An 18,502-nucleotide genomic window follows, 5' to 3' on the forward strand; every position below is an offset into this window, starting at 1 on the left:
GTGAGTCCCAGCCATGGTGCCAAGCCCAAACGTTCATGGTCATCTTACAGGCTGTAAGGGTATGGGGGGCAACATTACAAGCCAGGCCTCGACCCAAGCTGGGTTTTCCATCCACTGCTTTAATGCATCAGAGTACCAGTCCCACATGAGCACTTGCCTGGGGACTACACTCCAGTAGTCCAACACCATCTGGATACTGCAGAGCAACTGTCTAAGCTTGAGGAGACCAGGCAGCACATCTCCTGCCCTGCTTGAAAGGCCAAGTCACCTACATCTTGAAACAATCCAAAAATCACTGTCTCCTTGCCTGACGACATCGCTTGGGAATGCAGCCTCAACCACAAAGCCCTCAGCTGCTTCACAGCCTTCACATTCCTGCTGAGTCCACAGCCGTCCCCCTCACCTAGAGCCAGGGCTGGGGAAGCGACAGGCAAGTCAGCTGGCAGCTGGAAGCACAATGCAATGCTCCACATCCCTAGCCCCATGGGAGAAGCCATGCACCCTCAGGCATGCCCTGGGTCCCGTTTCTGGGCACCTCCTCCTCACCAAAGAGCTCTGAACAGAGGACAGAAAGGGAAAAGGAAAGGATCCATTTCGTAGAATCATAGAATCATAGAATCGATTGGGTTGGAAAAGACCTCCGAGATCGAGTCCAACCCTTGGTCCAAGAGCTCACCAATCTCTCGAGACACCACAGGATATGAGTAATCCCAAAGCTGCTTGTAACCAAACAAGGAACTAAAAGCATGGGAATGGGATTTGGGAGAGAGCTTTGTGCAAGTTTAAGGTTTCCTGGTTTGGCAAGCAAGCACAGCACTGTGGGGCTTCTGCAGCTTGTAGCCCAGCCTTACTCTCCAGCCAGGCTCCAGGGGTGTTACTCTGCAGACTTGCTTCCAGAAGCACTTCAGCAAAATTCATCCTATGTCAGCTCAGCCAGATGTGCAAGCCAGTTCCTTTAACACTCTGCATGTGGAATGGCAGATTAGAGGATCTGTAATTCATCTGCAGCACCCAGGACAGCAAAGCCCAGAACATCTAAACTGCATCCATCTTTTCTCCCTAGAGGGGAACCCTCCTTCTCCTCCCCTGCTAGCATGAGGTCTCAGAGCTGCCCCAGATGTGGAGGGGGATACTTGGCTTACAGGAAACAAAGACCCAAAAGTACCAGGATGCAATGGAAGAAGCCAGCTGCAAATACTGGCACAGCCAGCTTCACCAAGGAGCTGTTCCGGCAGACAACACAGCTGGCCAGCATTTGTCTGGCCTCTCAAAGTAGAGTCGATGTCACGTGGCCCCATGCCAAAGCAGGGGAGCTCACAGCTGTGGAGCCAGCTCTTCACAGGGCTGCACAATGAGCATGCAAGTCTCAGACCTGAGGTGGGAGCTGAATGTATTGACACCACCAGCTCAGCACCCAACAAGACAGAGAGCTTGGTAAAACACTGCTGAACATTTGTTCCCTGCCTGTTTTCAATAACAGTTAGCAAGGATGTCATGATCCATTAGAAGGCACTGCTGCAGCACACAGGTGGGGAGCCTGCTCCCCCTGGCTCGCCAAACTTGCAGGGCCCTTTGCAACACCCAAGGAGCAAAGAGTACAGCCACTCACTTAAGGAAGGCCCTGGGTACCTTGCAGCAACCACACAATGCACATTGCTGCAGAAAGGAGGCCAGGGATACAGCTGGGAGAAAGGAGGGTAACCTGGCCAGAAATGCCCTAGTCCTCACCACTAACTTGAGGTGGACAGCAGGAGTAGCCCAAATTCCATTCCCAGGCTACAGCCCTTCAGCCTAAAACTGAAAGACCAAGATTAAGAGGCACTTTCACCACTTTTTAATCAAGCTACCAACTCTGGGTGTGTCAGCTAATTAACAAACCACAGCAAAGCACGGTGCAGCAATAGCTTTTAGCCACCTAGGAGTCCACTGCCAATGCATCGCTACCCCACCATACCCACGGTGACCTCTATGTTTCTGCCACTGCCATTGCTCAGACCACTGAAGAAACAAAGCCTCTGCAATTCATCCAGCAGCAATACATGCTATTCCTCTTTGATGAGCAACCACTAAGGGAAAACAGAAGATTTGGATGACCTAATGCACTCTGCACTCATATTGCACTGCAGCACTCACTCTCAGCTCCACAAACCCGTAACAAGGCAAGGAAGACACAGGCTCTGAAGCTGTCATTGTATCCCTCAGCAGCATGTTTAGCTGCTCATAAACCTGAGCAAAACCAACAAACCAGATCACAGCTTCAAAAATCACCTGGCTCTCTGCAAGCTCAGAGGCAGAGCTAAGGGCCACAAGAAAGGCAGACCTTGAAGGAAAAGAGAGAAGAGACTGAGAAGCTCACACTCAGGTCCCATGTCCCAAAGGAGCTCAACGTGGGGGGGACACAGTCCCAAACACAGGACTGATTTATTACCATGTTCTCTGAGGAAGACATTGGGCCACAGCAGAAGTCTAGTGTCAAAGGCAACCATATGCACATTTTCAGAAAAGATCATGACCTGTGCTTCATCCCAAGGCCATAAAAGGCACAGTAGGGATGGTATTAGGGTTTGCAATCCAGGACTCTTACAGGTTTCAATAATACGCTCCCCAAGAGTGTTATCAAACAAGTCTTTTCTTTAGGAGTAATTTATTAAATATCACTGTCTGCAGGCAGCAATTCCTTCAGTTGCCAAGTTCTCAGGAATGGCTCCAGTACTTAGGCTTTGCTTTTAGTCACTCCTGGATCAAAGAGCAGCAGACTCTGTGTTCAAAGCCCTGGCTTGCTTCCAAAGGCTGGGCAATGAAATCACTGAGCTGGAGCATCCTGAGCTTGCTGGTCCAGAGGACTCACCAAGCCCCCTGTCAGAACAGGGCTGCACTGCCTGCAGGCAGGTTTAACTCCTCATGTGCTGGGTGTGCACCTCTCACCAGTAGCTCAGCTCATGCAGGCTTGACAGCAGCTCCTACAGGGGAGCACCAGTCCAGACACTGAAGAGCTGCTAACGCTCAGGACTGCAGCTCTCACCTGACAGCCTTTTCTTCCTGTGGCAGCCAGGCACAGGATGCACAGTCACACTGTCCATAGGATACCTAGGGCCCAATGGGTTTCACACATCTCTCTCGTTCTCTCTCATCCCCATCCACAATCATCATCCTAAGCTGTCAGCAGAACTTCTTTGCCTGCCTGCAGTGCTCGGGCTCCTTCCTACCCAGCCTCCACTCTAGACCAGGGGAGCCCCAAAGAGCAGCACATAGTAAAACCACTCACTCGGCCTCTTCTCCTGCCCTCTCTGCCGCCACTGGACCAGCCAAGCACTTAGTATCTTGATCCCATCTCCTGCTCCCCATCCACTGGGGGCCACAGGATATAGACTGCTACAGAGCGAGCAATGCATGCCAGCATCTGCTCTTTGTCCCTGCAAGGCTCTCAGTGAGCACAGGGCCCCATACAGACCTCCCATTCATGGCTCAAGCAATCCATGTATTTCCTGGCACAGTTCATTATGAACATGCTCCTATAAAAGCAGATTTTTGGCATGCCAGAACTGGGAACAACACATGGGTCAGCTTCCCCTTCCCTCCTGGTCACAAACACAGAGCCAGGAGGGTCATTTGCACCAGCTGAAGCTGTAGAAGTGGCAAGAGAAATCATGAATGCTTAATAACATGAGCAACCCCCTGCCCTGTGGGCTGGTCCCTATAGCCACATAAAGCAGCTGCTCGGAGCACGCCTGCTCCACACACAGCTTATTCCACAGCTCAGCAGATACCGTGGAAACAGCAGCCAAGCCAAACACCCAGAGATATTAGCATCTCCAAATGATTTCCAACCAGCATGTTCCTTTCTGCAAGAGGTTCCAGTTGAGAAAGCCTCTCACATGGATAGAGTTGCAATAAACCACTCTCTCCCAACAAGCCAGATGGAAAGGGTTTCATTCAGGCAAGGAGCTCTGAACATGGCAGACTTGGTCTGATCAAGCTGAACATCTGGAAAGTATTTGGGCACCCATCATATAAGCCTTCTAAATCTACATTGTTTCCCATTTACAGTTAAAAGTAAAAACAAAAACTCTGCACCCAGGAAAACAATCGTGGGTACAAAGCAGCATTTCCAAGAAATGCTCTGCAAGAGCCAAAGCTGACTTTGGCTTCGTGAGTCAGAAGGAACTGGCTCCAGGAGCTCCAGGAGATCAAGATGATGATGAAATTGGGAAAACATCATCTATATGCCCCAACAGTTGTACCACGCATCTGGATCCAACAGCTCTGCTACGAGTGTGGGTCTGCTCAGATGACCACCAAACCTCTCCCTTTCGTGGCAGGTTGCTCCAGATTTGCAGGAGACACGATGCCTACACACCACCGCTTCATGCCAGTTATCACACCACCACACAGGATGGGAAGAACCATCCTGTTCTTCCCACTTCCTCCACGGATGGCCACATCAAAACAGCCTGTACCACAGCCATTTGCCTCTGTGGCAAAATTTCAACTGCAAAGCACCCAGATACACAATCTTCCAGGTGGGATTTACTGATCCGGAGGAAAAACAACCCAGAATCAAAGAAAGCGCAGAGACATGCACATCCTCTAACAGCTGCTCATCCCACAATACTTGCCTGTTTTGCTTGGGTCCCAAATGGAAACTGAGACTGGTTCATTCTTTCCTCAGCTCCATTCCTGTGTGCCAGTTCAAGATTACATCTGCCCAGGCCCCGGACACCCTCATGGACCCCACCAGGAGCCCTATGACTTATGGCACAAGTAAGCCTTTGTTTGGAAACAACTTGGCTGCTGGCCTACCAACAAGTGACAATTGCTCTGCTGCAGGACTGCAGCCTGAGCTCACTTCAGGTGGTCCACAACACCTCTCTCCACTGCTTTCTAGGTGGAGCACAACCAAGCAAACATTGAGAAGCCAATTCTGCCCTTCAAACCAAGCTTTAGAACTGGCGGGGAAGAAAAAAAGAGAATTAAAAAAAGCTGCAACCACTTAGCACAATTCCCACTAGCCTCCCCAGAACTGTTCAAAGAAGCTCCAAGCTGTGGGGGATCCCTGCCCTTCCAGGCCCAGGATCCCATACATGGGAATGGCCAAGCCCAGCTTCTGAGCAATTATCACAAGAAACCAGAACAAAGCCACTGGGGTTTGAACACTGTAAATCAATTGCTGGAACAGACACTAAGGCAGAGCTCACAGTAATGCACTGGAGTACAGCTGGGCCATGGGAAGAGCTTGCTGCCACAGACAGCTCCAGTCCCAAAGCAGGCAGGTCCTACTCACACACCTGCTGCAGGAGAAAAGACCAGTACAACTGAGAAAAAAAGCTCACCACAAGGACAGTGAGCCCAGGTAACCAGCTGCAGACTCCTCCTGATTGTTTCAGCACATGTCAGGATAGATAGACCCTGGCACTGACTTCACTCGCCCACTCAGTTCAAACTAGTTTGGGGCTTCCCTGCCTCTGTTCCTTACATTGCCCATTCTACTTCCTCAGCCACACATCCCTCCGGTTTCCTTCTTGCAAGACCATTCCAAACCGAGCTTCCTAACTCTGCCATAGGAGCTCTGCAGCCCTTAACTTTCATAGCTCCCTGCCTTCACCCTCACCAGAAGTGAGCAGAGACCCTGCCTCCCTGTGGGCTCAAAGCCAGGCAGCAGCCACCCCAAAGCAACAGCACATGATGATACCCTCTGCAGTCAGGGACAGGGTGGTAGTGGGGAGCGAGGTCTGGAGCAAGAACTAGCTGCTGCTTTGGCAATGAGCAAGAACAGCAAACAAGGGTGCTACTCTGCAGCCACAGAGTGATGGGAATATTTCAAGAGGTTCCTACTCATTCTCAAGCAGAGCAGGGCTGCTGCCAACCAATACTCCACTGCAGGCTTAACCAAGCTGGCAGGACAGACACCATGCTGTGCAGTTTGTCTCCAAGGTTGCTGGATTCATTTGTGGTCTTTATGGAGGATGTCTGGGCTGAGCTGCACTTTGCCCTACAGTCTCTCACAACATCATAGCACCTTGCTCAAACAGGAAAAAGCTGTAGTGAGAGAGGGGAGCCCCCATGGTAGCCAAGCTCCTTGGCTCCCTGAAACAGCTGGGGCTGCTGAACCAGAACAACTGGCCTTGGCACTGCAGGAGCTCCCTGTCTGCCCTAGGAGTAGGTTGGCACCGCTCCAAGCAACAGGGCTACCGCCCGTGCTCCTGGCAACCACTGCAAGAGGAGGCATGGGCATCTCCCCATGGAGACATGTCTGGACCCAGGAAAAGGATGCCATTCTGATGGGCCACTGAGGCCACTGTGTGGTCCCAGGACCCTAAGAAAAGCCCAGGTACCCCTCCTGAGCCCCCAGCCCAGAGAAGCAGCCCAAGCCATGAGTGCAGTGCTGTGGTCATGCAGCTGGGAGAGGAACAGGGCAGAGCTGGTAGCTAGACCACCACTTCTCCTGCCCAAACATTCAGGGCACAGCTGCATGCTGGCAGCTGTCTGCACCGCTTGGCTTCTGGCTTATGGAGAAGGAGGCTTGCTTTGGTCAGGCAAGTGGGCCTGTGCCCGTGTGCTGAGCAGCACAGGCAGTGGTGGCCATGGGACTCCCAGAAATACCAAGACAACATCTTCATAGCAGATAAACAGAGAGAGAGCAATAAGTGAGACAGGAAGACCACAAGCCCAGCGCAGGAGATGGGAATCCTGCTGGCTCAATGAAACCATCTTTAACGGTGCATCAGCCAAAGGCTCCCAAGCAGACATCGCCAGCTGCATTGCCAAGCCCCAGTGAGAAACACAAATGTTTCAAGGGTGACTCAGCACACTGCAGGCTTGCTGCACCCACCACTCTTGCCAACTGACTCTCCCAGGCTTGCTCTGAGCCTTTGAGCAATTCTCTGGCTTCCTCATAAACAGTTGATGATTGCTTCTGGCAGCATGTGGCAGGCTGGAGATACAGTGATCTGAAGGCTAAGCTCTCTGGCCAGCACAGCAAAGGTATTGCACTTTTCTCCCACTAAAGGAAACATGGTAGACAGATGCAAAGTGGAGCTAGGACGAACCGCACGCTTCCTGTGCAGTGGCCCTGAACGACAACGCTTCCCCCACAATGGGGCATGTGAGAATGCAAAGGTCTTCACCAAGCAAAGGTCCTCTGATGGTAGAGGAGAGCCTGGTGGTGTTGAACAGCCAGGTAGGTCCTGCCAGCAGGAAAGAGTTGCGACAGAGCTGGCTCAGCATTCCTTGCCCCAGAGCTGGAGACGAGGTGAGGACCTGTGGCAGTGAGGCTGCATTGCTGCACCCACAAGGTCTGTGTGGCTCAGAGCTCGTCCCGTGGTAGCTGGGGCCAGCACCTCCTGATCCATCCTCACATCCCTTCCCTTGGGCTGAGGACCAAAGGCTGATGTTGTTCCTGCCATCCCAAGCCCAGCCAAGAGGGATTCCCCCATAACAGCACTGTGTGTGTGGATGGAGCTTCTGGCCAGGGCTTCACGTTTTTCCTGTTCCAGCTGAAACACCATTCCAGATGATGACAGGAAAAACCAGAAGAAGCTCCATAAAACTGTCTGGCACTTCCCTTCAGCAAACAGGAGCCCCAGCCAGCCACCCCAGAGAATGGAAACTCAGGCTGCAGAGACAAAAGGGCAGGGGGTGGGGGTGGGAAGAGGCCAGGGCAAGGAAAGCAGTGCAAAGAGAAGCAGCATGCACATGGGGCCTGCAAGCCAAGACAGCTGCTTCATCAACACACCATAGGAAAAGACAAAGCTGCTGTCAGAGCCAGGTCCTCTCCATACAGCACGGTGCCTACTCAGCACCTGAGCCAAGGCTGGACTGGGCATGGCACACTCCTGCCAGCAAGGCCTCTTTGTTCTCCCAGGACTGTCTGTTGAAGAAAAAAGCATATTTGGCACTGAAAGTGTTTGGGTGAGCTGCTGCTTTGCGTGTTGCCACCAAACCCACTGGAAGGATCAAAACCTCCCGAGTACCACCCAAACCCCTGCTGGCCTTTGGATACACTTTATCCGGATGTCTTGCAGATCGTGCTCGCTCAGGAGGCCAAGTGAGAGGGTTACAACCCTACCCAGGCAGACCTCAAGACATAGCTCACCAACAAACTCCACAAACACCCTGAGTGCAGGGACAGCAGCTGGGGAGGGAGGGGGCAACAAGGGGACAGAAAGCGCAGTGAAGAACTCACATCTACACTAGCGCAAATACCCTCTCCATTTTGCTGTCAGCTACATGTTTACACTATCCATATGGACATCCATGAGCAACTTGCCAGTCCCAAAGAAGACTCCCAGAGCTGGGGACAAAGGGACAGCTGCACTTCTGAGCCTTGCGTGCAGGGAAACAGACAGGGAGCTTATTTATATCCCAAGCTCTGCTCTAGGATAAATATTTTAAATCTCTCTCCAGGTCATGGCAGTATATTTACAGCTAAGTTTCCCTTAGTTATCTGCCTGTAGAGACTCAGATGGATTTGCCATGAAGCCAAGAAGATCCAGCTGGCCAAGCTCTCCAGACAGCTTACAGCTCATGGGAGAAATGGTTCATCCAGTACCATAGTCTTGAAAATTACATCCATGCACTGGCAACTGCTGCAGGGATGTGTACCCCCTCACGCTGCTGCCTCTGTACAGCCCACTCACAAGCATGCTCTCAGCCACTCTGCCTTCCCAGGAGCAAGGAGAAGGCAGAGGTTGGGAAATGCCACACACAACAGTAGATCAGGAGCAATCCTGCCGCTGCACTCCCCACAGAGCACAGCTGCGTTGTGGGTCCCACTGGAGGTGAGTGGGTCTCTGGAGCATCCTGCTTTGCCACTTGGTTTACTGAAGGTTTAACCTGTTTGCTCCCCTCCCATAGGAAGAGAAGAAGCTCCCAGAAGAGGCGTTCACAACAAATTCACTTGAGCTTTTCCCAGCAGCCACCACAGTGCTGCAAACTAAAAATTGCTACAAAAAGGCACTGAGGAGACACCTCAAATAGGCTTCACTCCACTAGCTGCATTCGTGTCTCTCCTGTTTATATGGGCTCTGCACTGTTGAGTTTTGACTTCTGCCTGCCTCTGAAGCTTGAAGAGGATGGATTGGTTGCCCAGGGCTTCCCACTGGGTTTGTATGATTTCTGTGTCAACTCTCACAAGTGTTTCAGAAACACTAGTTCATAAATACTGCCTGCATCTATGTGGCACTGACTGCTTCCTGGCTACAAAATATCATCCACAACTCCCCATATCTGTCTCCCACTAAGTCCTAAGGTCTGCAGATTTCTCCGAGATCCTCCTCTTTTCATTCCTGGAAAGCTGAAGATCAGCCTTATTTCACAATCATCATTTACAGTTGTGCAGGGAAGCACTGTTGTCCAGGACCTTTCTTCCTGGGAGAAGCATCACCAGGGAGGCTGAACCTGCAGTATCATCTCTGAAAGCAAAGAGGGCACAGAGAAGAACAGCTCCTTGTTTATTTTCATTAAGGCCATTTATGAATCTATATTAAAAGCAATAAATATAGGAAAGCAGACAGAGAAGCTCATATTTCCTCTGCTCATGCAATATTAATTAAAAGGTAGCTTCTCTATGAGACATTGCTACATTATCTCTGCTAAAAATGGAAAAAAGCCACTGAGTGGGAAGAATATGCAAGCAGGACACTTTCTGGAATATTTTACAAATCAATAACCAAGCAGAACACTTGCACTAAATAGATCTAATGCAAAGCTCCAGTGTCAAATAAAGAAAAGCTTGGCTATAACAGACCCACTGAGACAGAAAGTCATGCTAACCAGATCTCTTTGAAAAACAAGCGCTTTCCTCCATTGTGGCAAAAAAGCTAATTTCCAATATATCTGGAGAGCAAATAATTCTTACTGGACAGCTACTAATCTACCAGTGTGAGGAGTACCTGGACATTTGATTAAATGCCAAGGCAGCACACAAACTGTGGCAACAGACAACCAACAACGGGTCCTGGAGAGCAAGAAGTTGTGCTGAAATATCTGCAGGTGCCTGGCTGATCACTGTGGTCACTCAGCAACCCAGGTAAAATGGATTGCTCCATCAAACCCATGACAGGCCTTTGTCTGCAGGAACTATCTCCAGCCAGTGAGAGGCAGGGCCAAATCCCAACAAGGCCACAGAAACAAAATGTGATGCTGAACGATGCCCAATATGACACTTGTTATTTCCTTGCCAAAATGTTGACCATTCAGATTAGTGGTTTCTGCTTCAGGCCACGTGCCTTTGAGATGTTTCTTCAGTAAGAGAAAGAATTCTTGTCAAAAAAGACTTATGATTTCCAAGATCCACCTGAACATCTCAGCAGCCCTGCGCCAGCTCTGCTCTGATTTCTCACCAGCCTGAGCGAACTGGGGGCCTGGCTCAAGGAGACAAAGGCAATCTCAGGATGGGATGAGAAAGCCACAGCCACACCTGGCAAAACAGCAGTGCCCAGAGGCAGGCATTGGAGAGAAACCAAGCAACAGCAAAGTCTGAGAAGGGAGCATGTGGCATGCTAAGGTGGGTCTGGATAGAGAAGAGGAATCAGGAAGAAGGGGAGACAGGAGGCACAAATGGAAAAGGAACAGCTGCACTTGGGCCAGAACAAGGCAGCAAGACAGAGGCAGGACCCGGGCAGGAGGGTCAATGCTGGTGAGGGCTCAGCCAGCAGCTCTTCCACTTACACATCTGAAGGCTGTAAGCACACACACAAAACATCAGGGAGAGCCATCAGGAGTGAACTCAGCAGAGAAAAAAAAGCAACAGACGTGTTGCCTTTGGAGCTCGGTTTTAGCTTGGAATATGGTGGATACAGAACTGTTCAAACCTAGCCGGAGGAAAGAGTGATCACAAAACAAGATCTCACTGCCATCTCACTGCTACAGAAGGCGGCTCAGCCCAGGAACTGGCCACTCCCACAGCACCTGCCAGGTGCCCAGATGTGTCCCAGGCTCACAGCGTTTACAGCAGGCAGTACGGATGGATAGGAACAAAGAACATCAAGTAACTCACAAGAAGCTATCTTCTTCGGTCCAAGACAACTTGCAGAATTCCTGCAACTCCTGAAGGAGACTTCCAGTGTTGGCCCCTCTGCAGAGGTAACTAAATTACTTGTCCTCAGCAGCACAGACCCATCTATGCTGCCATGGACAGTTAAGGAGCACTGGATGCACTGCCTTGTGTGGCACCCTACAAGACTGTCTTTATCTTCTCTAGTCCTGTCTGCTGGGAAAGACAAAAGCCACAACCTTTCCTCCCATGAAAGCTTCCCACAGATACAGGCACTGTAGCAACTTCAACAGAGCCAGCACCATGGAGCACCCATCAGTCTGTGCCACGTGAGTGATGGGCTGGCCCAGCAGAGGCAGGACGCACACCAAAGCACAATGCACGGAGAGCAATAAAGGAACTTGCAAGCCACAGCTTGTCCTGCCTTTAACCATTTGGAGAGCCACTGTATGGTTTGAATCAAAGGCTTCCTTTGTGCTCTTCAAGAAACCAATGAGCAACTGTAGTGAGGAGAGCATTCATAGTTGGTCTTAAGCAATACCATGCCTATCTTGTGCATCACTGGACAGCAAGGACAACCCCCTATAGGGCTGCCCAGAGGCATGTAAGCCACCCCTCTGCTGCCAGAACGGTACTCGGCCTTCACGTGCCATGGCTCTGGGGACAGACTCCTCTGGCTTTCTGGGGGACGGAGGACAGAGCCAACTTGCCAGTGTGCTCAAATCGACAGCAGTAGGGCGCTGTCTTGGCTGCTCTTCAGGGTGGCCTGAGCTGCATTCAGGTGTAAAATTCTGATGCTGGGACAAACCTCATTTCACAACAGCATCACAGGAGAGGAAAAGTTATAAAGCCTGTCACTTTAGAGCTACTCGGGAAACAAACATCTGCCATTAGCACTGAGGTCCGAGTGCACAGCACTCATGGACTCTGCTGTCTCCTGGGAGATAAGTCACCCAGGAACTGAACAGAGGTTAACCAGGGGCTGAAATACAAGTAGACTTGTAATCCTCACTCACTTAAGCCCTAGCCCCTTTCTGCACTAGCTCCCAGCACACACAGCAACCTCGTGTCATCGCTTTCTCCCAGCATGCAACATCTTGCCTTCCAGAGAGGGAAGGTTCATGCCCTGAAATCAAATGCGTCACGCCACTTTCCAGACAGAAATCTGCTTGTATCAGTTTTCTTCATTCATCATCCTGCACAATACAAGCATCAATCCAAGACATCCCAACCTCACAGAGGTCCAGACCATCTGACAGTGGTGGACTGAATTCATGCACATTCAGGGGCCCTGTGCACACTGCAGTCCACAAACGCTGAACTTCCTGCCCGCTCCCATTCAAATCACAGCTTAATTTGACAAGGAGAAGACAGACCATTGGTATCCCACTGGCAAGCACCATCTCACACAAGGAATGATCAGTTTAAAAAGTCATGCCTCCTCTCCAGACACACAATCTGTGTGGACCTGCTGTGCAAGGGGACAGGAGTTCAAGAGTACTCCTCACTGCGCTGTTCCATCCTGACTTTTGCAGCTGGATCTGGCTAGCTTTCATTCTGCTCTCTGGGGCATCTGAACACCTCAGCATTCACCTGTTCACTACCAACAGAAATGTTTTAAGTAACGACATAGGCCTTTGCCTGGATGTCACCTACAATTTTTAAGGATTAGAATGCATTTTCAAGAGAAGCCTTTGGAAAACAACTGCAGAGGGTAAAAATCAGAGAATAGAGGATGGATTTTTGAAAGCTAATCAAATAAAAGGAGCAGTCTCAGGCAGTAACAGCCTGCAAAGAGTATCAACAAAAGCACCTACCCATCAACTTTCCCAAACTACTCTAAGACAAGCAAGCTCAGGAATGGTCAGAACTGGGCAGGCACACCCAAACTCCTCATCCCAGACACACAGAACAAGCTTTCAGAAACTTGCAAACCACTCTGAAGTCCCCCCTTGCCTCTCTTTATTGATCAGAGAGCATGTATTAGTTACTTCTCAGAGCAGAGGGAAGCAGTCTCTGGTCACAGAACAGACTGCTTCCCTGAAAATGGCAAGGCTTAAATTAAGACTAGAAGTACTGTACGGCTCAACCTTTTAAGATCAGGGAAAACATTTTTGTATTAAATTTAAAAAAGAGCTGGCAAGAGTGAGAAATGGAGCCGGAGCAGCAGTCAATGAAAAGCACATGCGCTGCAGACCTGGCTGCCAACACAAATTGATGCTTTGAAACAAAGACCACTTGTGTTTGGCTTGAAGATCTTCCACAGCTACTCGGCAAGGGCTGCACAGATTAAAAGGAGACACAGGTAAACACAGAACAGCGCTTGCTGCCAAGTATTTCCCTGGAACAAAGGAATAACCAGAAATGGAGTCCTTCCCTTGACGGGTTAGCATGGGCTCATCCTCACCGTGCTGCAACTCACCAAAGCAGAGGCAAGACAAAATACTGGACAAACCTATATTCAAGCAGCACCCAGATCCACAGCCTGGACATGGAGAACTGCAGCTGCTAAAAACACTGAATGTGCCTCCATCCTTAAGAGCCCACAGGACTACAACCAGCCTTTGCCCACTTCCAGAAGAAACCCCAGACATCTATTCTTCCAGTACTTCACTTCTTGAGACTGAAGACACTTGTGTGCCTCCTGCAAAGCTAGATTCTGGTTTAGTTCCCAGACTAACCTATATCCGTATAACAACATACCTTGCAAGCCTCTTTTCCTTTCTACTGTCTGCACAGTGATATATATGTTCAGAAAGCACAGGAAGAGTGAAACAGGAGATGGTTTCATCATTCTTCTCCAGAATGATGATCCTTCAGTCTGGTCCTTTTATAGGGACACCAGCTGCCCTCTAAACCAAACAGCAAGAGCAACAGTTCCCATTGTAGTGCAAAGGTGGACTTGCTGGCCCTGTATGACTTGAGAGGTGACTGGACACTGCTCCCTCACATAGCACCCAACAGCAGTGCAGGAAAGCAGCCTCTGGATCAGATCCCACAGTGTTAGGTGGGGAAAAGGAGAGAGCTGACACCTCATCAACACAACCAGCACAGCAGATCCTGACAGGGTCTGGTAGGATGAAGGAGGTAAAAGTACAGGACTCTGAACTGGCCACATCCTCCAAAATCAATGTGTTTGCTTCCTTGTGCTGTGGTTCAATAGCTTTGGTATTAGGAAGCAAGCAAACAGGTTTCTAAAAGACCCCAGGGTCCCCTGTCTTATTTGCAACTCCCTCAGAACAACCTCCCTAAAAATGCAAGAGATGCACAATGTTTCTGGACTGCTGAAAGCTCACAAGAATATGAGGAACAAGATGTGAACTACATGCAGAGCCTCCAAACTATGGCAAAGCCCAGGGAGTGGCTGCTGCTAGAGCAGCAGCCATATGAAAAGCCTGAAAATCTGCAGCATCCCTACCTCCTTCCTGTAAGGTCTCTCTCAGAGAACAAATTCTTCCATGTCCAGCAGTGGGATTGCTTATTTCAGGCAATCCAGCACATAAGGTACACTACATTCACAGTACAGCCTTTTAACCCCACTGTGCAATACAACATCTGCTCTTCTAACAGACTAAAAAGCATTTACAAGTAGCTCTTAGATGACACCTTCCAACATCTTCCAAGCAAGGAGACTGACGTGGAATCAGACCACTCACCTTGGCACCTCTGCCATGCTGAAATGTACACTGAGGACCAATTACCAATATGCTGGTCTTTCTTTCAGTCAGTTGTCAAATCGTCATTTCTCCATCTCTCCTTCCTCTCTCCCCCAAGACAGTTGATTTCTTATAAAGGTAAAAAACACTACAGTTGCCTTTCTCCCACATCAGGCACTATCAGCCTTCTCCAGGAGGTATTTGCCATGCCAAAGGCCCACCTGCGGGCCTGCCTCTTTCACTTACACAGCAAAATCCACTGTGCTGGTTCACAGCCTTTGCAAACCCCACCAAACCCAAAGTTAACACCCTGTGCAACTTAAACCTCACCAAGAAGAATGTTCCTGTGCATCTGCCAAACATCTTGTTGGTCTTGCTGCCCTCCAGGCTTCCAAAGAGCTGCCTGTCCCAACCCACGAGACCACGTTAGGAGAACGAGAACTGCTCCTTGTGGTCTGAACAAACAATAACATGTCCCCCAGTCTCAAGGGAATTTCCCTGCAAACACCGCAGCAGCAACTGCCTTCACAAAGAGCACATTTGTACCTAAATTTGTCCACTGCTAAATAAGCATTTGTTCCAAGTTCCCAAATATCGAAAGTAGTGGAAACACCCACTGCTAATGTGAAATATTTTGCATTCCAGGCATGAGAGGTATGCTTGAAAATGTTCAGAGAGGAAAGAGTGTTTATTCACTGGAAAGAGGTGTACTAGGTCCAGCTATTTACTTAAGTCCATGTTAGCTTGCTGGAATATAGCTTTGATCTTTGCAACTTAAATAGCAGATGAATTGAAATGAAGGCAAGAAAAATATTAGTGTAAAGATCCTCTAGCAAATACCTGTAACCAGGCCTCACAGCCTTCAGATCTTTTTGAAGTGCCTTATCACTTACAGCCAAACTGGCCCTTGCATTCTTGTCCATTGCCCCAAAGCCAGGCTCTTCTCTTCCTACCCCTTTCCTACCTTCTTTTCTCCATTCCCCTTGAGCTCCATGGCCTTTAGAGAAAGTGCAGCCTGCCCTCCTAGGACACGTGCCTATCTGCTTGGATGCAACACGGACCAGCCCTTGGCCAAACATCTGACCTACTAGCAGATATGAGCTGCCATCCACTTGCCTCCCTTGAGCAAGAGGTATTCAGCAGACTGGGAGGAAACATATTCTCAATCGGCAAGTGTTCATTACCCAGCATGCAACTAAATACAGGGTGCTTGCTGCAGTTTAAACATCTGCCCATCTGCCTTTAGAAGACAGCTTCATTCCAGATCAATAAAGAGCTCAGAGGACATCTTTAAAGGATGCAGAACATGACAACGCTCTGATCAGTGCCAGCTCACAGTGGTTCAGGACCCCACTGTGCAGACAAAGAAGTGCCTATGGCCACGACTATGGAGCTGCCATGCCTTTGAAGCTCCTGCCACATCAGGGTTCCAGCCCGCCTAGAGCCCCATCTGAACACAGTCAAGTCCCAAGGGGGATCAGATCATTACCGTCTTCAGAAATTTTCTTAAGACCAGGCTTGCTAGCAAACATGAGAAAAGTACTGCCATACAGAAACACAGAGCTCACCACAGGACATGGAGGCATTTCCAGAACAAAATCGACCTTTTGGGGTTTTTTTCGCTTTAAAGAAAAGTTGACTCAGCAAATATTTCCTCTGCTAGCACTTCAACCAGATGTTCCAGCCTAAGTCAGCACACATTTGGCATGCTGCAGTGCCACTGCCAGAAAGATCACAGCTTCACTGAACAACGGAAATGGAGGAACAAGGACCAGCAGTCCAGGCACCGAGCACTTCTGAAACACATAGCAAAGGACCTGCATGACCATGCCTCACAGGTCTTTGCCCAGTGCTCTTTCCAAACAGCATCTACAGGCAAAGGGAGACGACGCCTTGCAGCCCACAAAACTTACCACTAGCCTGTAAAAACCTAGATGTCAAACAGTATGTTTCACCATCTGAGATTTTTTAGTGTCTGAGAGCCCAACAGCAGCGTGTTCCTCCCAGTGCTGCAGGACATGGTCTTGCTCAGCAAGAGAAACAAGGAGTAGTGTACATGCTTGGAGCCGCACAGAAACTCCCAACAACTGTAGAGCGGAGTGTGCTGGTAGGAAAGGCGACCAACAGCCCTCACAGGCAGGTCTGCACATCCCAGCTGCCGGTAGTGGCCTGCTGGCAGCTAGGTGAATGCTGTGGCAGGTTCACAGAGCCCTGTGGCTTCAATCCAGGGCCCAAGCTAAGCATGCACTCCCTCTCCAGAAACAGCCTTCCCAGAAGGCTGCCAAGACGTTCTGCAATCACGGTGCTAATCAGCTAAGTAAGCGTTGCTTTTCATGCTTATCAGCTGTAAATTGGACAATACTTACCGCCTGGCAGCAGGGCTCAGCCACACCTCCAGATATGGAAGGGCAGAAGCTACAGATATCTTTCCCTCAGAGGCAGTATCCTACCCAAGTGCTAAACTAAGATTGCTCTTGATTTTGCAGCAGAAACTGGAAAGCAAACTCTACAACTGTGCACACAGTGAGACAGAAAGGACTGCAAACGGCTACTAGCAGCACGCAGGACCCTCCCCATCTGCAGGGCTCCAAAGAGAAGAAACAAGGTGCTCTGTTATGGGGCAGCCGTGGGACCTTTCAAAGCCAGGCTGAAAAATAGCTCCCAGCCCCTGCGGCTCTCGTGCCACAGCCAAGACCTTGGGCTCCTCAGACAAGGGAAACGGTGCTAAGAGGCCAGCGGGGGAGAAACACCATGGAGCAGAGCGAGGGAAGGTGGGTCTGGGCTTTGTAGTTGGAGTTGGACAACGTGAAAAGCAAGCAGCCAGGCAAATCAACGGGCCGCAGAGCTAGGACAGGGCAGGGAGGCTGGCTCACACCCTACACGGCATGGAGGGTGGCACGGGGGGCGGGGGAGAGGGCTCAGCCAGATGCGCTCAGCAAGGGACAAAACCCCTCCAGCAGCCGGGAGGTCAATCTCCACGGGTGGAACCCCCCCCCGCGCGCCCACTGTTTGTTCTCGAGTTTTGATCTGATCAGATTTCATAGGAAAACCACCCACCACTGCACACAAACAGCCTTCCCAGTCTCAGCTCTCTCCACGGAGCCCGGAGGGGCGCAGGTCGGGGCCAAGCCTCGCTAGAGGGGCCTCCGGGAGCCCTCCCCGGAGCGCGGCTGCTCCGGGAGCGCCTGCTCGCCATCTCCCAGACGGCAAATGTCTGGCGCATTTGCATCCCTGTGGATTTAGGCACGACGCTCCCCCATAGGAGCGGGCGGGCGGGCGGGCAGGGCGAGCCGGCGCACGCCGGGGAAGGAGAGCCGGGCGAGGCGCCCCGGTGGCTCCCGGGGCTGCGCGGGGCGGGGGCGCGGCCGCCCCCGGGCTGGAACACACAGGGCCCCACGCAGCCCCTGCTCCGCGCCGGAGCCCCGCGGCCCCCCCCTCCTCCCTCCCCAACCCGAGGGGGCGCGGACCACCGGAGGCTCGGCCCCGGGGACGGCCGCACCTCCTTCAGCCCCGGAGCCCCCCGCCCCGCCGTCAGCCGCATCGCGGCCCAGCTACGGACGCGAGAGGGGGCGCGAAGCCCCGCCGCCGGGACCTGCATTCCCGGGGCGGGGGAAGCTGCGGCGGCTGCCCCGGCCCGCACTCACCCAGCACCAGCAGCGCCCGCACCGCCGCCATCCTCCGCAGCCCTCGCCGCCGCCGCGCCAGTCAGCGCGCCCGCCAGCCCCCAGCCATGCCGCTGCCGCCCCGCCCGCCCCGCCGGCGGGAGGGGTTCCGGGGGAGGGGCAGCCACCGGAAACCGGGCGGGGTCGGGAGGAGCGGGGTCCCGCGGCCGGTGCCAGGCTCGGACCCCCCG

General features: G+C 51.3%; 1 protein-coding gene across 1 annotated transcript in view; it reads right to left on the reverse strand.

Moving 5' to 3' along the window:
* Positions 1-18,392, reverse strand: part of PTK7 (protein tyrosine kinase 7 (inactive)) — a 37,510-nt gene extending 19,118 nt beyond the window's left edge. The window contains exon 1 of the mRNA XM_051793119.1: positions 18,294-18,392. Within this exon, the coding sequence (XP_051649079.1) occupies positions 18,294-18,324 (31 nt within the window). The 5' untranslated portion in view covers positions 18,325-18,392. The remainder of the gene's footprint in view (positions 1-18,293) is intronic.
* Between the last annotated feature and the right edge of the window lie 110 nt (positions 18,393-18,502).

The sequence above is a fragment of the Manacus candei genome, unplaced genomic scaffold (assembly GCF_025592945.1).
Source record: "Manacus candei isolate 608988 ecotype Guabito, Panama unplaced genomic scaffold, ASM2559294v1 h1tg000035l, whole genome shotgun sequence".
Lineage (NCBI taxonomy): Eukaryota > Metazoa > Chordata > Aves > Passeriformes > Pipridae > Manacus > Manacus candei.